At 37.5% G+C, this 14405-nt stretch overlaps 1 protein-coding gene across 3 annotated transcripts in view; it reads right to left on the reverse strand.

Moving 5' to 3' along the window:
• The window catches only part of AQR (aquarius intron-binding spliceosomal factor), a 49258-nt gene that overhangs the window by 11875 nt on the left and 22978 nt on the right, over positions 1-14405 (reverse strand). For all 3 annotated transcript variants that reach the window (XM_064424093.1, XM_064424092.1, XM_064424094.1), the window contains 9 exons: positions 11491-11732; positions 9951-10094; positions 9385-9454; positions 8312-8422; positions 6073-6182; positions 4601-4736; positions 2712-2921; positions 1763-1900; positions 832-903 (listed from right to left, as the gene is read on the reverse strand). In XM_064424093.1, coding sequence (XP_064280163.1) covers positions 832-903; positions 1763-1900; positions 2712-2921; positions 4601-4736; positions 6073-6182; positions 8312-8422; positions 9385-9454; positions 9951-10094; positions 11491-11732 — 1233 coding nt within the window. The remainder of the gene's footprint in view (positions 1-831; positions 904-1762; positions 1901-2711; positions 2922-4600; positions 4737-6072; positions 6183-8311; positions 8423-9384; positions 9455-9950; positions 10095-11490; positions 11733-14405) is intronic.

Raw genomic sequence — 14405 nt, forward strand, 5'->3', positions numbered from 1 at the left:
ACACACTCCTGTGATAATTCCCTTTCCCCATAGGAACACTATTTGAGACAGAACATAAAGTTCTTTTTCCTGCCACTTGAAGTGGAAGAGCTCTGAAGCTGTTTCTGATCAGACAGCAAGGAAAGAAAACTGAACTCTGGACTGTCCAATTCTTGAAGCCTGAAAATGCCTTAGTAAGAAAGTAAGAGGATGGAAATATTTTTTATTGGCAAGAATAAAAAAACCACGAAAACCCAAAACTTACTTTTTTTTTTTCTCCTCAAAAGCTTCTGCTTTGGAGATGACAAAGCATTCTATATAGTTGTTCTGTATGTATCAGATATTTTAATCTTGGACAAAGAGGCCCCCAAGAATTCTGTTTTTAAAAATTTCTCACTGAATTGCAAGCGAAGAAATCAAGTACTGCTACTCTGGAAGGCTACATCTTAGGTTTTATTAAAATTAAAACCCACTCAATTTTCAAGGACCATTTGGATGCTTCACATAAATAAACTCATGGAATATCTCCCAGAATATGCCTCTATGGTGAAATGGTCTACTCTAATTACACAAATGCTTCAGTTTCTGCATTTCCCACATATACCTATTTTCCCTCACCTGCCAGATGCATCTGGTTAATCAATGCTCATTTAAAAGTTTGAAAAAAAACTCTAAGACGCTTCACTGAATAAAATAATTTCATAATCAATGTGAAAGTTCTTACTAGCAAGTAACAGTTCTGGGTTACATCCTGCACATGATATTTTTCATTTTAATAGTCAATATTATTCAAGAACACCGAGTCTTATTTATATTTTTGTTTTTAAAGATCTTTTATGTTTCAAGTCTAACCTGCAACAGGAGAGGTATAAAGGTTTCTATCTCCAGAATCTGAGCAGACTCTTCCATTAAGATATTGTCATACTGAGGAAAAAAAAAGTAAAGAGATGTCCATAAACACAGTAACACAAATAAACGTATTTATTCAGCCTACCAAAAGAAAGTATCTATTACTCCTTCAGATTTTGCTGGGAGGGATGGTTACAGCAGGAGTTCACCTTACAGGCAAAATATCAGTATTACCAAATAGGTGAAGTCCTACTACATCAATGGCAGCTTTCTCTGTACCAGTCAAGGCTTATACCTAGAAGGAATCCATGATTGAATTACATCACGTGCTTCCTAAATGCCATAACCACAAGAGAAAAGTTTTGTGCAGCAGAGCAAACTAATTTGGTATCTCTGCACTGAGGCCGAAGAGAAGCCATTTTGTGATCCAGTACAGTACATGATCAGTGAAAAATAATACTGAAAGAATTACTGGTGGTTGGCTTTTGTCAGAATAAAAGACTGCATGAAATTAATAATTATAGTCACCACTGCAGAGTGAAAACAGCATTGCATCATAGTTCTTTTTCCTCAAATTGTTAACTTTTTAGGTAAACAAATCTGTAACAGCCATGTTTTTCTACCCAGTTCTGCCTCTATTTTATTAATCCTATCACTGCTGTTTATCTCATAATATGGCAAAACGGAATTTTTAAAAAAGGCATTATTTATCATTTTTGTATATACAGTAACTTAAAAGTGATTTAATCGTTTACTTACAGAAGTTATATTTTTCTGCAGTAAAATTAAAAAATTGAAACATACAGGTAAAATAATGCAACTCCAAATCTAGCTGCCTAGATTTGGGGCAGATAAAATGATTTGTATGGGGTGGAGAACAGGAGAGAACCAACACCAAAATCAAGTAGTACAGTAACACTAGTATAAACATTACTTTGAAACCTAATTCAACCAGGTCACGTCGTTTCAGAGCAGCATGCGTGCAAGTCATGGCAATGATTTTTGCTTCTTTCACCAACAGGTATTTGGATCTATCCAGGCCACTGCGGAGAAGTTCAAATGCTCTGAATTCCTATGGAGGACAAAAGAAAATTCTTGGAAGTCAGAATATGAAAAAATATCACTTAAAAAATGAAACAACTCAAACTGTGTGGCCACCTTCTTGATATAATTCAACAGGAAAGCTCTGAGGGTATGTACTATTAACAATTCCATCTGACTAATTTGTTGTGGTTTCCAGGTTTAGTGTATCTTGAAAAACAATCATAGGTAAAAACCTATGAAAGAATTCTTCCAACCTGTACATACATATAAATTTGCAGACAAATATTCAAATAATTCTGAGGAACCCTCTCAGAATCCCCCAAAATTTTTTTGTACTATATCTTCTTTTTTCCTCCTTTACTGCATCATAACATGACATTACATTCAGTAGTAGAAAGACCGTTACTGTTATGATAATCAAATGATACACAAATCACCTTTACCTTAACTTTTAATAGCCTCTTAAGCAATTCTGGCAAAAACAGAAGATAATCTGTTACTTTTAGGTTACCTGATTAAAGCCAACTCACTGTAAATACAATGACCCTGTGAGGATCAGAGGAGCAGTCATAGGTGAACCAACCCTTGTAACCTCACCAGTGGAAAGGGACACAGAATGGCTGCTTCCCACGATCCAGCTAAAAGAGACCAGACCCTTGCCCCTACTGTGTAACATACCTATATTACTCAAAGGTGGAAATTCTCACCTTGCAAGGTAATGAAGCTGCCTAGACATGTATATTTCTTCTAGAATGTAGGGAAAATGAGAATTTTGGAATCGTGTAGTTTTTCTACAGGATTAGCGAGATTCGTTTGCCTTTAACAATTACATGTCTTACCTCAAGCTGAGTGAATATTTTCTTAATATGTCTAAAACATCCTTCAGCAATTTCCATATCTTCTTCATATGATTTGCCTTTGAAAACTGGTTGAGGAGCATTTGCAAAATACTGGTGAAAAGGAAAGAAACTGGAGACATCTGCAACATCTGGCGATTTTCCACCTTTAACTTTCACTTTACTGATATACTCCTCCCAGCGAGACATTACCTACAACAAAACAAGGTGGGTTTATATCATAAGGGTTTTGGCAATATACAGGCTTGCAGCATAGCATAAAAAAAATATCACGGAAGTAAGGTATGTCTTATGTACCATTTGACCTTGTGCCAGAATGACATTTTTGAAGTTGTGGTGGGTGGCTGCCAGACACCCACCCAGTTTCTCTCACTCCCCCTCTGAAACAGGGCAGTGGGAGAAATTATGATAGAAAAGCTTATGGGCTGAGATAAAGACAGGGAGATTGCTTAGCAAGTAGCATCACAGACAATACAGGGAAAATTAATTTCATTTATTGCAAATTAAAAAGAGAGCAAGATGGCGAGCAACAAAGACAAAACCAAAACCATCTTTCTTTTCCACTCCCTCTTTGTTCCCAGGCTTAATTTCATTGTCAATTTTTTTACCTCCTCCCTACCCTGAGCAGTACAGAAATAATGGTGCTGTCATTCAAGTTCACAACACCACATCTCTGCCACTTACACCACATCTCTCCTACTCACACTTCTTCCCTGCTCCAGCATGGGATTTAGACAGGCTGCCTCTTCCTTCAGGATATATCCACCTGCTCAGCATGGGGAACTCCATGGGCTGCAGTGTCGCTATCTGCTCTGCCACAGCCTCTCCACTGGCTGCAGGTGGAAAACCTGCTTTATCATGGCTGTCTCCACAAGCTATGGGGAACCTATGCTCTGATGCCTGGAGCACCTCCTCCCCCCTCATTTTTTTTCTGACCTGGGTGCATGGGGTTGTTTGTCACATTCCCCTCTCTGCCCTTGGCTGCTGCTGGCTTTTGACTTCTTCTCAAAGTGGTTTTCACAGAGACACCACCAGTTTCACTGTGGATTCAGCTTTGGTTCAGTGGTGGGTCTGCTGGAGCTGGCTGTATCCTGCCCAGGGCAGCCCCTGGCCTCTTCTCAGAGGTCATTCCTACAACCACTTGCTACCAAAACCTTGCAACATACACCCAATACAGAAATAAACTTCTTTATTATCTCCATTTACACTACTTTGATTTAAATGCCAAGTGGGATTCATTTAGGGGGAAACTGAACCAGAAGATGTTCTCTACAGTATTCCTTGCACTCTTCAACACCTAATGTCCATTTAATGTTATGGTCCACACTAAAGCTAGCCCAGAGTAACTGCTGTAAAAACATACACAGTAAGTGCATTCAGTCCTGAGTGCCACTCTGTAAGCCTCCTTATGCAACACTAATTGCAAATGTGCACCTCATCACTGAAAAATACATGGAGGAGAAATGAGGGACATGCAACATACCATTCTGTACACTCTACATTTGATTTCACATAGGCATTTAATGCTATAAAAGCCTCCTATGAGGACCATCAAGTAGCTGCTCTAATGCTTGTCCAAAATATAAAGCAGCCCACAAATTTTCCTATCTGAAGGAGAAGCTTCAGGTTAGAATCTTTGCCAGCATTCATGAAGGGCAGCAATGACTTGGTGAGTCAGCAGGCAGGATTTAAAACAATAGCAACACAAGCAAGTCATGCTGCAATTTTAACTTTAGCTGTTACTGTATTGTGAATCACCAAGGAAAATGCTTTTTGCTTTTACTCTCAAATTTGAAAAATTCATTGCAAGTTTTACAAAGTGTTTCGTAATGTATTTAGGTCAGTCTCTGCAAAAGTATTTCAGTCCTTACTTGGTATAAGAAAAAGTGGCCAGCTGTTTCACAAGTGTAAGATACATCTCCTGGGACTCCAAGGCTCTCTTGTAATCGCCCAACTTCTCGCAGAAGTTCAAGTCTTCGAGCCAGCACATAATTAACTCTTCCATACCTACAAAACAAATTACATATAACATAATTTTTATTAAACTCAAAATAGTATCTAAGCATCACAATGAGAGATCACAAAAAACCTCAGCACCCTGCCAAAAAATTGTCACAACCACAACCCTGTTCCAAGACCTAAGAATTTGCTACATGCTGACTACTTTTATCAGCTGAGCCCTAACAATTCGCAAAGCCAAGCTAATGAGAAATAAAGTTTTCACAGCAGTGCAGCCCACCTTCAAATATATTCCTCAATCTTTACCCCTCCCTCCTGAACTGCCAGAACCCATAGTGCTTGCACAAATATCCCACAGGTCTGGATCTCCCTTGAGATCCTTGGTCTCAATCTCCCTTGAGAAAACATGAAAATAGACCATCTAGCATCTTAAAGAAAACATTGATGAACACTACAGTTCAAGGAATATACTAAACTATGGATATTACTAAATAAATACCTGCTATGGCATCATTTCAGTAAGTTTTTGGCTATCAAATTTCTGGAATAATTTGACTATGTCAAAGCATTCCATTTAAAAGAAAAAAAAATCACAAGGTATTTATTCTGCTAAATACTGAACTATGTATATGTGGGTAGCTTCTAGTGACTATATATAAGTTTTACTACAGCTTTTGAAGTCAAAGTATGGCTATGATAATCCAGTTCTGGACAGTTCAGATATTTCCAGTGCACAACCATTATACCCCGCTTACATTCATGAATGTGTGTAATCCTACTGACGTCAATTGGACTAACGCATGACAAACATACAAATATTTAGAAGAACAGGTTCTTAAGTCTTTGTACTGACACAGAGCTGATAGCTTTCCTTCCATATGTACACTTCAAAATGTGGTATCAATGAAATAAGCAACTTTAGGGTTAAGCAGTTCAAGAAGAATTCAAAGAAGAAATTTTAATTCCATGTTTATTCATGCAAAAATCACCATTATAGTAGAAGTGATAGCATATTTGTACAAAAAACCCTGTAGCTCTAAGAATCCACTTTATGATTCTAATTTCTCTCACAGAATAATTGTATGAAAGTATAAGGGTCAAAAAATATATAATTATATATTATTCAAGCAGTTGATTTTGTTAACAAGCAATTGACTGCCTTTAGATGCTCTAGGGAGCACAGCTTTTGTATAGAGTAAGAACCCAAATTACTAAATCTGGTACTGAAAAATAGTGCAATCTGTGTTACTAGGATTGAATAATATGAGAAGGGTAAAACTTGTCCACCACAGCTCCTTCGCATGAGAGGGAGAGTGGATTCAACAGAGACATGCTGCTGCCATGTTCGTACAAGTGAGTTTATCATTAGCATCTCCTTCCTCACCTGCTGAAATCTTTCTCTGTCTCTAATTCCTCTTCTCCATGACCCAGACGCAGAAGGTGACGCTCATCAATGTCTAGAGCCATGATTTTTTCAAACAGCTGGTTCAAAGCCTAAAGATTGACAAGAACAGGAGAAAAGGTAGTTTTTAGAAGTTCACAGTCCTCTGGCAGGGGAAAATGGAGGAATTGTAAGTAAAGTAGGATATTTTGCCTATTTTATATAAATGGAAGCCGAAACAAACAAAAATAATTTTGTTTTAACAAAACAAAGTTAATAGTGAAACTCCTAATCTTGACAACAAGGAAATTAGCCTAGTAACACCCTTTTATTTGCATACTTTATGCAACAAGTACATTTGATTTTACAATTTCAAAATTTAGTTCTATCACATAGTTAACTCAGTTGATAAAGCTATCAGTTTACAAAACTGTCTCACAAACACCAATTTTTGTGTGATGACATTAAACAATTTAACTTTTACTGTACATGAAAGAAGTATCATCTGGTACTGAATGTCAGGTACTGTGACTCTATCCCATTTTGACTAATTTTGCTTAACTAAACTTCTAGGTGTGCTACATCTTCTACCTTAAACTCTTCAGTTCTCTAGTGGTTTATTGTCAACTAACTCGTTAATTTCAAAGGGGAAGCTTGTAAGCACTGGATCATCATGTTTTGAAAATAAGAATAAACACAAACAAGCTCCACTTGCAGCTGCAAAACATGCAAACATCTTAAAGTGCAGCATCAAAGCATGGGTAACTACCCTCCTGAGATACAGTTAATTTCCCAGGGTACAATTTCAAGTTAATGTCCTCATTCAAGTCTTGTCTGGTAAGAAGTCTTCTATCTGCCTTCAAGTATTTTCTTCTTTTTCTCCTCAATGGACATATTCTCAACCCTTTCTCCCAACTTCAACCCGTCACTCTCCTACAACCCACTGCAGACTGGCCTGTATTATTCCAGGCTGTAACTCCTCACCAAAACAATACCCCCTCAACCACTCTTTGATCTTGCTTTGATGAAAAATTATGAAATGCTTTCCAATGGTATGTTCAGTTAAAGTAACTCATAACTGAGGACAGGCTAACCAGGAGACCAGGAAACAGCTGACCTGGTTTCCAAACAAATAATTCCAAATCAAATGCAGATTTCATAGAATCACGGAATACGCTGAGTTGGAAGGAACCCATAAGAATCACCAAGTCCAACTCCTGGCCTTGCACAGGACACCCCAAGAGTCACACCCTGTGCCTGAGAGCACTGTCCAAATGTTTCTTGAGCTCTGTCAGGCTGGGGCTGTGACCACTTCCCTGGGGATCCCGTTCCTGTGCCCAGCCACCCTCTGGATGAGGAGCCTTTTCTTAATATCCAACCTAAACCTCCCATGACACAACTTCAGGCTGTTCCTTCAGGTCCTGTCACTGCATACCACAGAAAAGAGATGCCTGCCCTTCCTCTTCCCCTCATGAAGAAACTGTAGACCACAATGAAGTTTCCCCTCAGTCTCCTCCTCTCCAGGCTGAACAGACCAAGTGACCTCAGCTGCTCTCATATGGCTGTCCCTCAAGGTCCTGCAGCATCTTTGTTGCCCTGCTATCAACACTCTCTAATAGCTTTATGTTTCTTGTATATAGTAGCGCCCACAACTGCACACAGGACTCAAGGTAAGGCTGCACCAGTGCACAGTAAAGTGGAAAAATTAAGACTCTTAAAAACTTAACATTATTATTATTATTATTATTATTATTACTATTATTATTATTATTATTATTGTTATTATTATTATTATTATTATTTTATTTTATATATGCTTGAGAATTAGCAGTTAGACGCCATTTCTTATGAGTGGGAAGCAAATATTCATCTGAAGAGGCCTTCCCTCTGGAGCACAAAGCACAGAACAACCAGTGTCTGAGAAAGCTAATTAGTAAAAACCTGCCACGCTTGCAATGCATATGCAACTGTAAGAACCAAGCAGAGACTTTTTCAAAATACTTTCTTACTTTTGACCTCCAACCAATTAAACACATTGAAAACTTCAGATAAATAGTTTAGAACTACATACCTGAAATTCAAAAATTTAATTTCTCATTATCAAACTGGCAAAACTGCACATAATTCAACTCAAATTTCCATTGTTAGCAGACAAATTTAATTCCCAAACTAAAGATCTCAATACCTACTGCTCTTCTACATTGCAATTACAGGAAAATTCCACACATGATTGACACTTTACCTGATTAGAGTGGGTAACTATTAGAGTTCGTTGTTCAGGGAAATTATGATAAAGATTGGATATGATCTGGACTGCTACATCAGTTTTTCCAGTACCAGGTGGACCCACTACCTAAAATCAAACACACACACACACACACACACACACACAAAAAATAAAACCAAACAAAAATCAATACACAATTTATCAGAATACTTTACAACAAAAAACACCAGTCAGCTGGGGAAGAAAAAACCCAGAACAATCTCACAATACACTGACATTACACATTGCTTCCTGGCTCTGGTGAACTTTCCGACCAAATGCAATGTATTACAAAAGACTCCTTCAGACTATTTTTTCAGATTCCTGACTAAAAGGAATATGGTAATCCAGCACAGGAAGTATGGAAGAAACAGGAACCAATAAGAAAAGAGACATCCTCAGAGAAAAAAGGTAGTTTAGCCTCAGAACAGTCTAAACAGGGGGGAAATAGTGAGAAGAGAATCAAGACACACAATTGAAAAAGAATAAGGTGAAACAGACATAAAGAACAGGAAAAAAATAATAAAAAAGAGAGTTCATTCCTTCTATTTACTCAGAAATCTACAGCTGATGATACACACAAATAATAACAGTTAATGTTTTCATAGGCTCAATTCCACAAACACTCCAAAATTGACACCTCAGACATTTTAAAGGTATCCAAGTATTACAAAGAAAGCATCTCAAAATAATTTGTTCAGGATTAGGAACCACAGAATAGCAGTTTTCATAAGCATCTACACAAAAAATTACAAACTGCTATGAAATCATTCCTGCTTTATTTAAGGACTCTCCAACCACTGCAAAAGCAAATTCAGTTGCTGTGGAAAGCCTTCAGCCACTGAAACACAGGATACAGAGATGGGTTACCATATGATTTTTTGAAGATTGGAGCATGTTGAGCCTCTGAATGTTAATTTTTCATATCCTTAAACTATTACTAGAAATCACCTCAGCAAGGCTACAGAAAGGGGCATTACTAGTATTTCACTGAATGTACCTAAGGCCAGAATTAAATAAGAGTATAGAATCCTTAAAAACCTTCTTACCATAGTTAGTCCAGGCTGCATTCCTGCACGGATGGCTTCAATCTGAGTATGGGTAAATTGAATAGTATTGCTGTAACAAAGCAAAACAAGATCAGATAACTGACAGATTTTGTCAACAACTTTAATAAAAGCAATTGTTTTAACAAGTTGTATTTCAATTAACTGTTTATATCTTTCCTGAACTACACATTTGCAAACTTTTGCACAAATGAAATCAGCATTACAACTATCATTTTTATAGATACAACAGTTTCGAAATTTCTAAAGAAGACAGTAAATCATGTTGTCCATGTGACAACAAACTCCATCTAAATGCCTGTTTGTCTTTAGTCATTATTTGCAGAGAATGTTGTAAAATTATTTAGGTATTATGTTCCAAATATTGAAATTCCTGAGACAAAAACCACTAGAAGACAGTATTTCTCACTGTTCTTCAAGGGACTTTTTTAACAGATATGGGCAATAGAATATTTTGATTTAAATATAAAACAAACCAGTCTCATTTCTGAAAATGAACTGCTATGCATGTGTTATCATTTGAAAATAAGTTCCCATCCATTTTTTACCGTTTTGGTTGATTATATGGATATGGTCCCCTGTTTGGGATAACATGAGGCTCTACAATCAGTGTTTTAGCTTCTTCAGGGTTTTCTTCACTTCCATCCTCTTTTCTTTTTGTTCCTTTACCTTCCTTCATTGGGAAAGTTATCCTGTAACACATAATTTAAGATTACAATTCAACATGTTCACTATGACATAGACTCTCTCAGAAGGTGATGAAGATTTTTTCTCACTACTAAGAAAAACTTTCACACAACAGGAAAGCAAGTGCTGCAAATGACAGTTTTAAGGAGAATAAAGAAAAGAAATGACGAATTGATGAAGCTGATTAAACAAAAAGTGTGTCAAAAGCACTCTTTTCATAACTGGAAAGGCCAGAAGAAGTGCAGAGAGGCAGCTGGAAAAACACTGAAGACAAGAAGTTCATAAGTGAAAATGGAAGGGACAGGAGAAAAGTTGTAATAGAACATAAGCTGTGTCAGTGTTCCAAACTATTCCAACAGATGAAGGTTTTTATCCTCCAATTTCAATTTTTATAGCCTTCTATATATAATTAGCAAGCTTCTCTAATTCAGAAACAAATCACAAGTGAAAAAATCCCAATGCCCATCCAAAATGCAGATACCTGTAACAGTAATAATCTCTTACAGGACAAATGTAGCAGTAGGAAGAGCAACAGCTCTTCATGAAGAGCAGTACCTCTCTTAATACAGGAACTGACTCTGAACAACGGGTCATTGAGGAAAACTGCGTGTGAGATCTTTTCCTGATACCTTCAGACTATTTTATATGATTATATACTGCTAGTGCCTTTTCCATACAGTGTTCCAAAAAAATGTTTGGGAGATTACCCCCCTGCTTTTCGAGATTCAATTTAGCCACAATAAAAGCTGACTGGAGCAGGGGAAAGGAATCTTCTCCCTCCACAGATTTATTCCTTCACCAGGAAAAGATGTAGTTTCTTCAGCTAAAGGAACTGTTGTCCAATACTATGCACTGTGAAACTCAGTTGTCAAAATTCAAGGAAATGCACCAGGAGGGACAGAATTGTCAAGTCTAAAAATGCTGGACAATAGCACCACTGAATCAAAACAAGTAAATCTCATTTAGCTGCCAATGGCATCCTATTTCAGAAATAATTTCTAAAAACATGCATTATGGGATTTCAGACTTTGTGTTGACTGAATGGTGTTTCCAAAAGCCCAAATTTTAACTGATGTTGAAATTGCTATTCTTAGCTTGTTGTAACAAGACATGTAAGGCAACTATGTAATTAAAATTCTCTAGCCTGATCTTGAGGAGGCTAGATACCATAATGCAGAAGAGAGTATTATGTGTCTTGATTCTATCTCATACTTTTGTTTTTTGAATATACTGTGTAGGCTGATCTACAAGCAATGCTCTGATGCATATCTAAACATAATCTAAACATATCTCCATCTTTTTTTAAAAGAAAGAGCATCTTACTTCAACCTCTGAACGTAACTCTACCTGAAAACACATTTCAGCAAGAATATCAAGAAGTACTTGAAATACTGAGATCACCTGAAGGGGGGTACATGCAGATCTGGATTGTCAACAGTGACTTTAACATTGTAGCCAGGAAAGCTAGCTTTTAAGTGATCAATGGACAGGAAAGTGTCATTAAAATCCAGCGTTGCAATCTGATTGGGCATTTTTGAATAGTGTGCACTACTTGGGTCTCCATATCCAAGAATGATGTCATGAAGCCAGTCAGGAACCACACAATCTGTGTTCATCAGATTCCTAATAGTCTCCAGAAGAGCCTGTAAATAAGAAAAAACAGAAAAAATAGGATTGAAGAGACTGACTTTTCACCAAGTAAAAATCATACTGAAGATCAATCAAATCTGTTTTAAGAAGATAGAATATAACTCTTTAATCAACAGTGTTTGGTTACATTGAGTCAATATACAGACAGTGTACATCTGCAACAGAACACCAGAATCAAAGCACAGAATTCTTAAACTAAGAGCTAGTAAAGACGGCCATAATCATCAGTAAAGTTTTCATCCCAGAACACTCACAGCAAGGTAAAAATGCACAGAAGATCCTCATGCAGTTTAAGGTTTCCTCTTACATGCCTATAAATTTCACTCCTGCAGTCAGCTTAAGCTTCCCAAGCATTTGCTCTTCACCCACAAATTAATTTATAAAATCATCTGTGGTTATGTAAGTTTTCTCTCCTTTCCCCTCTTGTGGAAACACCAATGCTCCAGACCCTACACTTGCATAGAAGATGTGCTTTTTAACAAAGAGGTAGCTGAATTTTAGCCTTCCTGTTAAAGGGCTACTTTAATGGCAAGCCTTGAAGAACCACCTCACTTGAAACTTGGCATTTGGACACCATGTATCTGCACTAATTTCCAGATCCTGTGACTTCCCATGCTCCCAAACATGAATGCAAATGAATGGAAAACAGAGTGCATCAGCTGTCCACACCAGAATATAATACAGAACCTCCAAATGCCAATCTTGTAAAAGAACAGTCAGTCAAATTGAAGTACAGAATTTTATTCAGATAGTCTACATTTATTATTCATCTCCAAAGAGTAGGATTTTCTTTTCTTGCTTGTGTTGTATCATTCAAAGAGTTAAGTAATATGATCACCATCCCTGCGTAGTCAGCCTCTATTAAGGTCCTGATTCTTCCCCACTACAGCATGGGTGAGATCACATCTGGAGGGCTGTGTCCAGTGCTGGGCTCCTCAGGACAAGAGACACAGACACACTGGAATGGGTCCAGCAAAGAGTCACTAAAATGATTAAGGGATTGGACAATCTGTTGTATGAGAAGCTGAGAGAGCTGGGATTGTTCAGCCTCAAGAATACAAAACTCAAGGAGCATTGGAGAATTTGAGTGATTTGTATAAAAAAAATGTAACAGGAGGAAGTAAGGTCAATGGAATGAGAGTCTACTCAGTAGTGCCCTGTGAAAGGACAAGGGGCAATGGACACAAATTGAGATATGGGAAATTCCACCTGAATACACCAAAATATTTTTACTGTAGAGGTAATGCAACACTGGAACAGGTTGTGTAGAAGTGGCTATGTAGTTTCCATCACTGGACATATCCAATTTCAACTACACAGGCACAAGATCTTAAGCAAATTGCTCAAGCTGACTCTGCTTTAAACACGTCTTGGACTAAACCATCTCCAAAGGTCCCTCTGACCTCAACCATTCTCTGAATATGTTTCTTCCAGTCACAGTCATGCTGTGGATTCTGTGACAGACCAGTAAAGCTATAAAGTTGAGGGCATCTTAGCACTTCTGAAGTCTGAATTACCTCAAAGATATATGGATGGACAAGTCCCATATTAACTAAAAAAATTTATATATTTATTGCAAATACAGAGCAAGTATTTCCAGTTCAAACATATATTAAGCACAGCATAATATGTTTGTGCTAAGAAAAGAACAAAGAAATCAGACAATGTCACATTTTCAGGTAGTATTTCTAAACCCAGTGGTCAGTTTCTAAGAGGAAGCAAGAAATATATTCGTAACAGCAAATGTGGTGCTTCTACATCACAAAAACTTTGCATCAGCTCTTCAAAAAGTAATTTCTATGCATGTAAAAACAGTAAGATTCATTCTTGTAAGAACTAACACTGCTGACCAACTGTAGTGACACAGTGGTGTCACCTCCAGCAAACACACTGTATTTGCACTTTCTCTGCTGTCTCATCTGCTTAATTTAAAAGCACTGCACAAGAGTCCTCTTGTCTTCTCTCCTACAAGCTCAGCTTTAAACTTCAAGCTGCCTTCCATCTGCTGCATACACTGTCTACACTAATCACAGCATCATCTGGTTTTCTTTTCTCCAGCTGAAGCTAGAAAGGTTTGCAAATGGCGTAGAATGCATGCACCCAAGCTGGCATCAATATGATAAATGTGGAAATACCTTAGATTGTCTTGAAAAATGAAGGTATGAGACTTTCCTAAATGCCAGCACAAAACAGCTTGAATTGCAATTTGCCTGTAAATTACTACTGCAAGAACACAGCACCACAATGGTCTATGTAGGCTGCAAGCTACAGCTTCACACTAGAGCCATCTTTCTAGATACAGAAAGAAAAAAAGTCCAAGTCTTCTTGCCTACCTGTTTATCCATTTACACAGAACTTGCTACAGAATCCCTCAAAATAAAGATCACTTCAATTATGCAGTGCATGATTTTAAGGCACCAAAAGAAATGTAGTTTTTCATTCATGCTGCATTTTCAAAATGGAAAACTCAAGGAACATTAATGATTCAGAGATCTAAAAAGCAAAGAAACTGAATAAGAAATATTTTTAGGTGTATAAAATTATGCATTCTTGCAGTTAAGGTGGCCTACAGCACCTTGTTCATGCTACAGTATGCATTTGCCCAGCAGGTGAAGGGAAGTGGCTCCTTCCTTTCTGCTCAGCACTGTTGAGGCTGAATCATATAG

Source organism: Passer domesticus, chromosome 6 (genome assembly GCF_036417665.1).
Source record: "Passer domesticus isolate bPasDom1 chromosome 6, bPasDom1.hap1, whole genome shotgun sequence".
Classification (NCBI taxonomy): Eukaryota; Metazoa; Chordata; class Aves; order Passeriformes; family Passeridae; genus Passer; species Passer domesticus.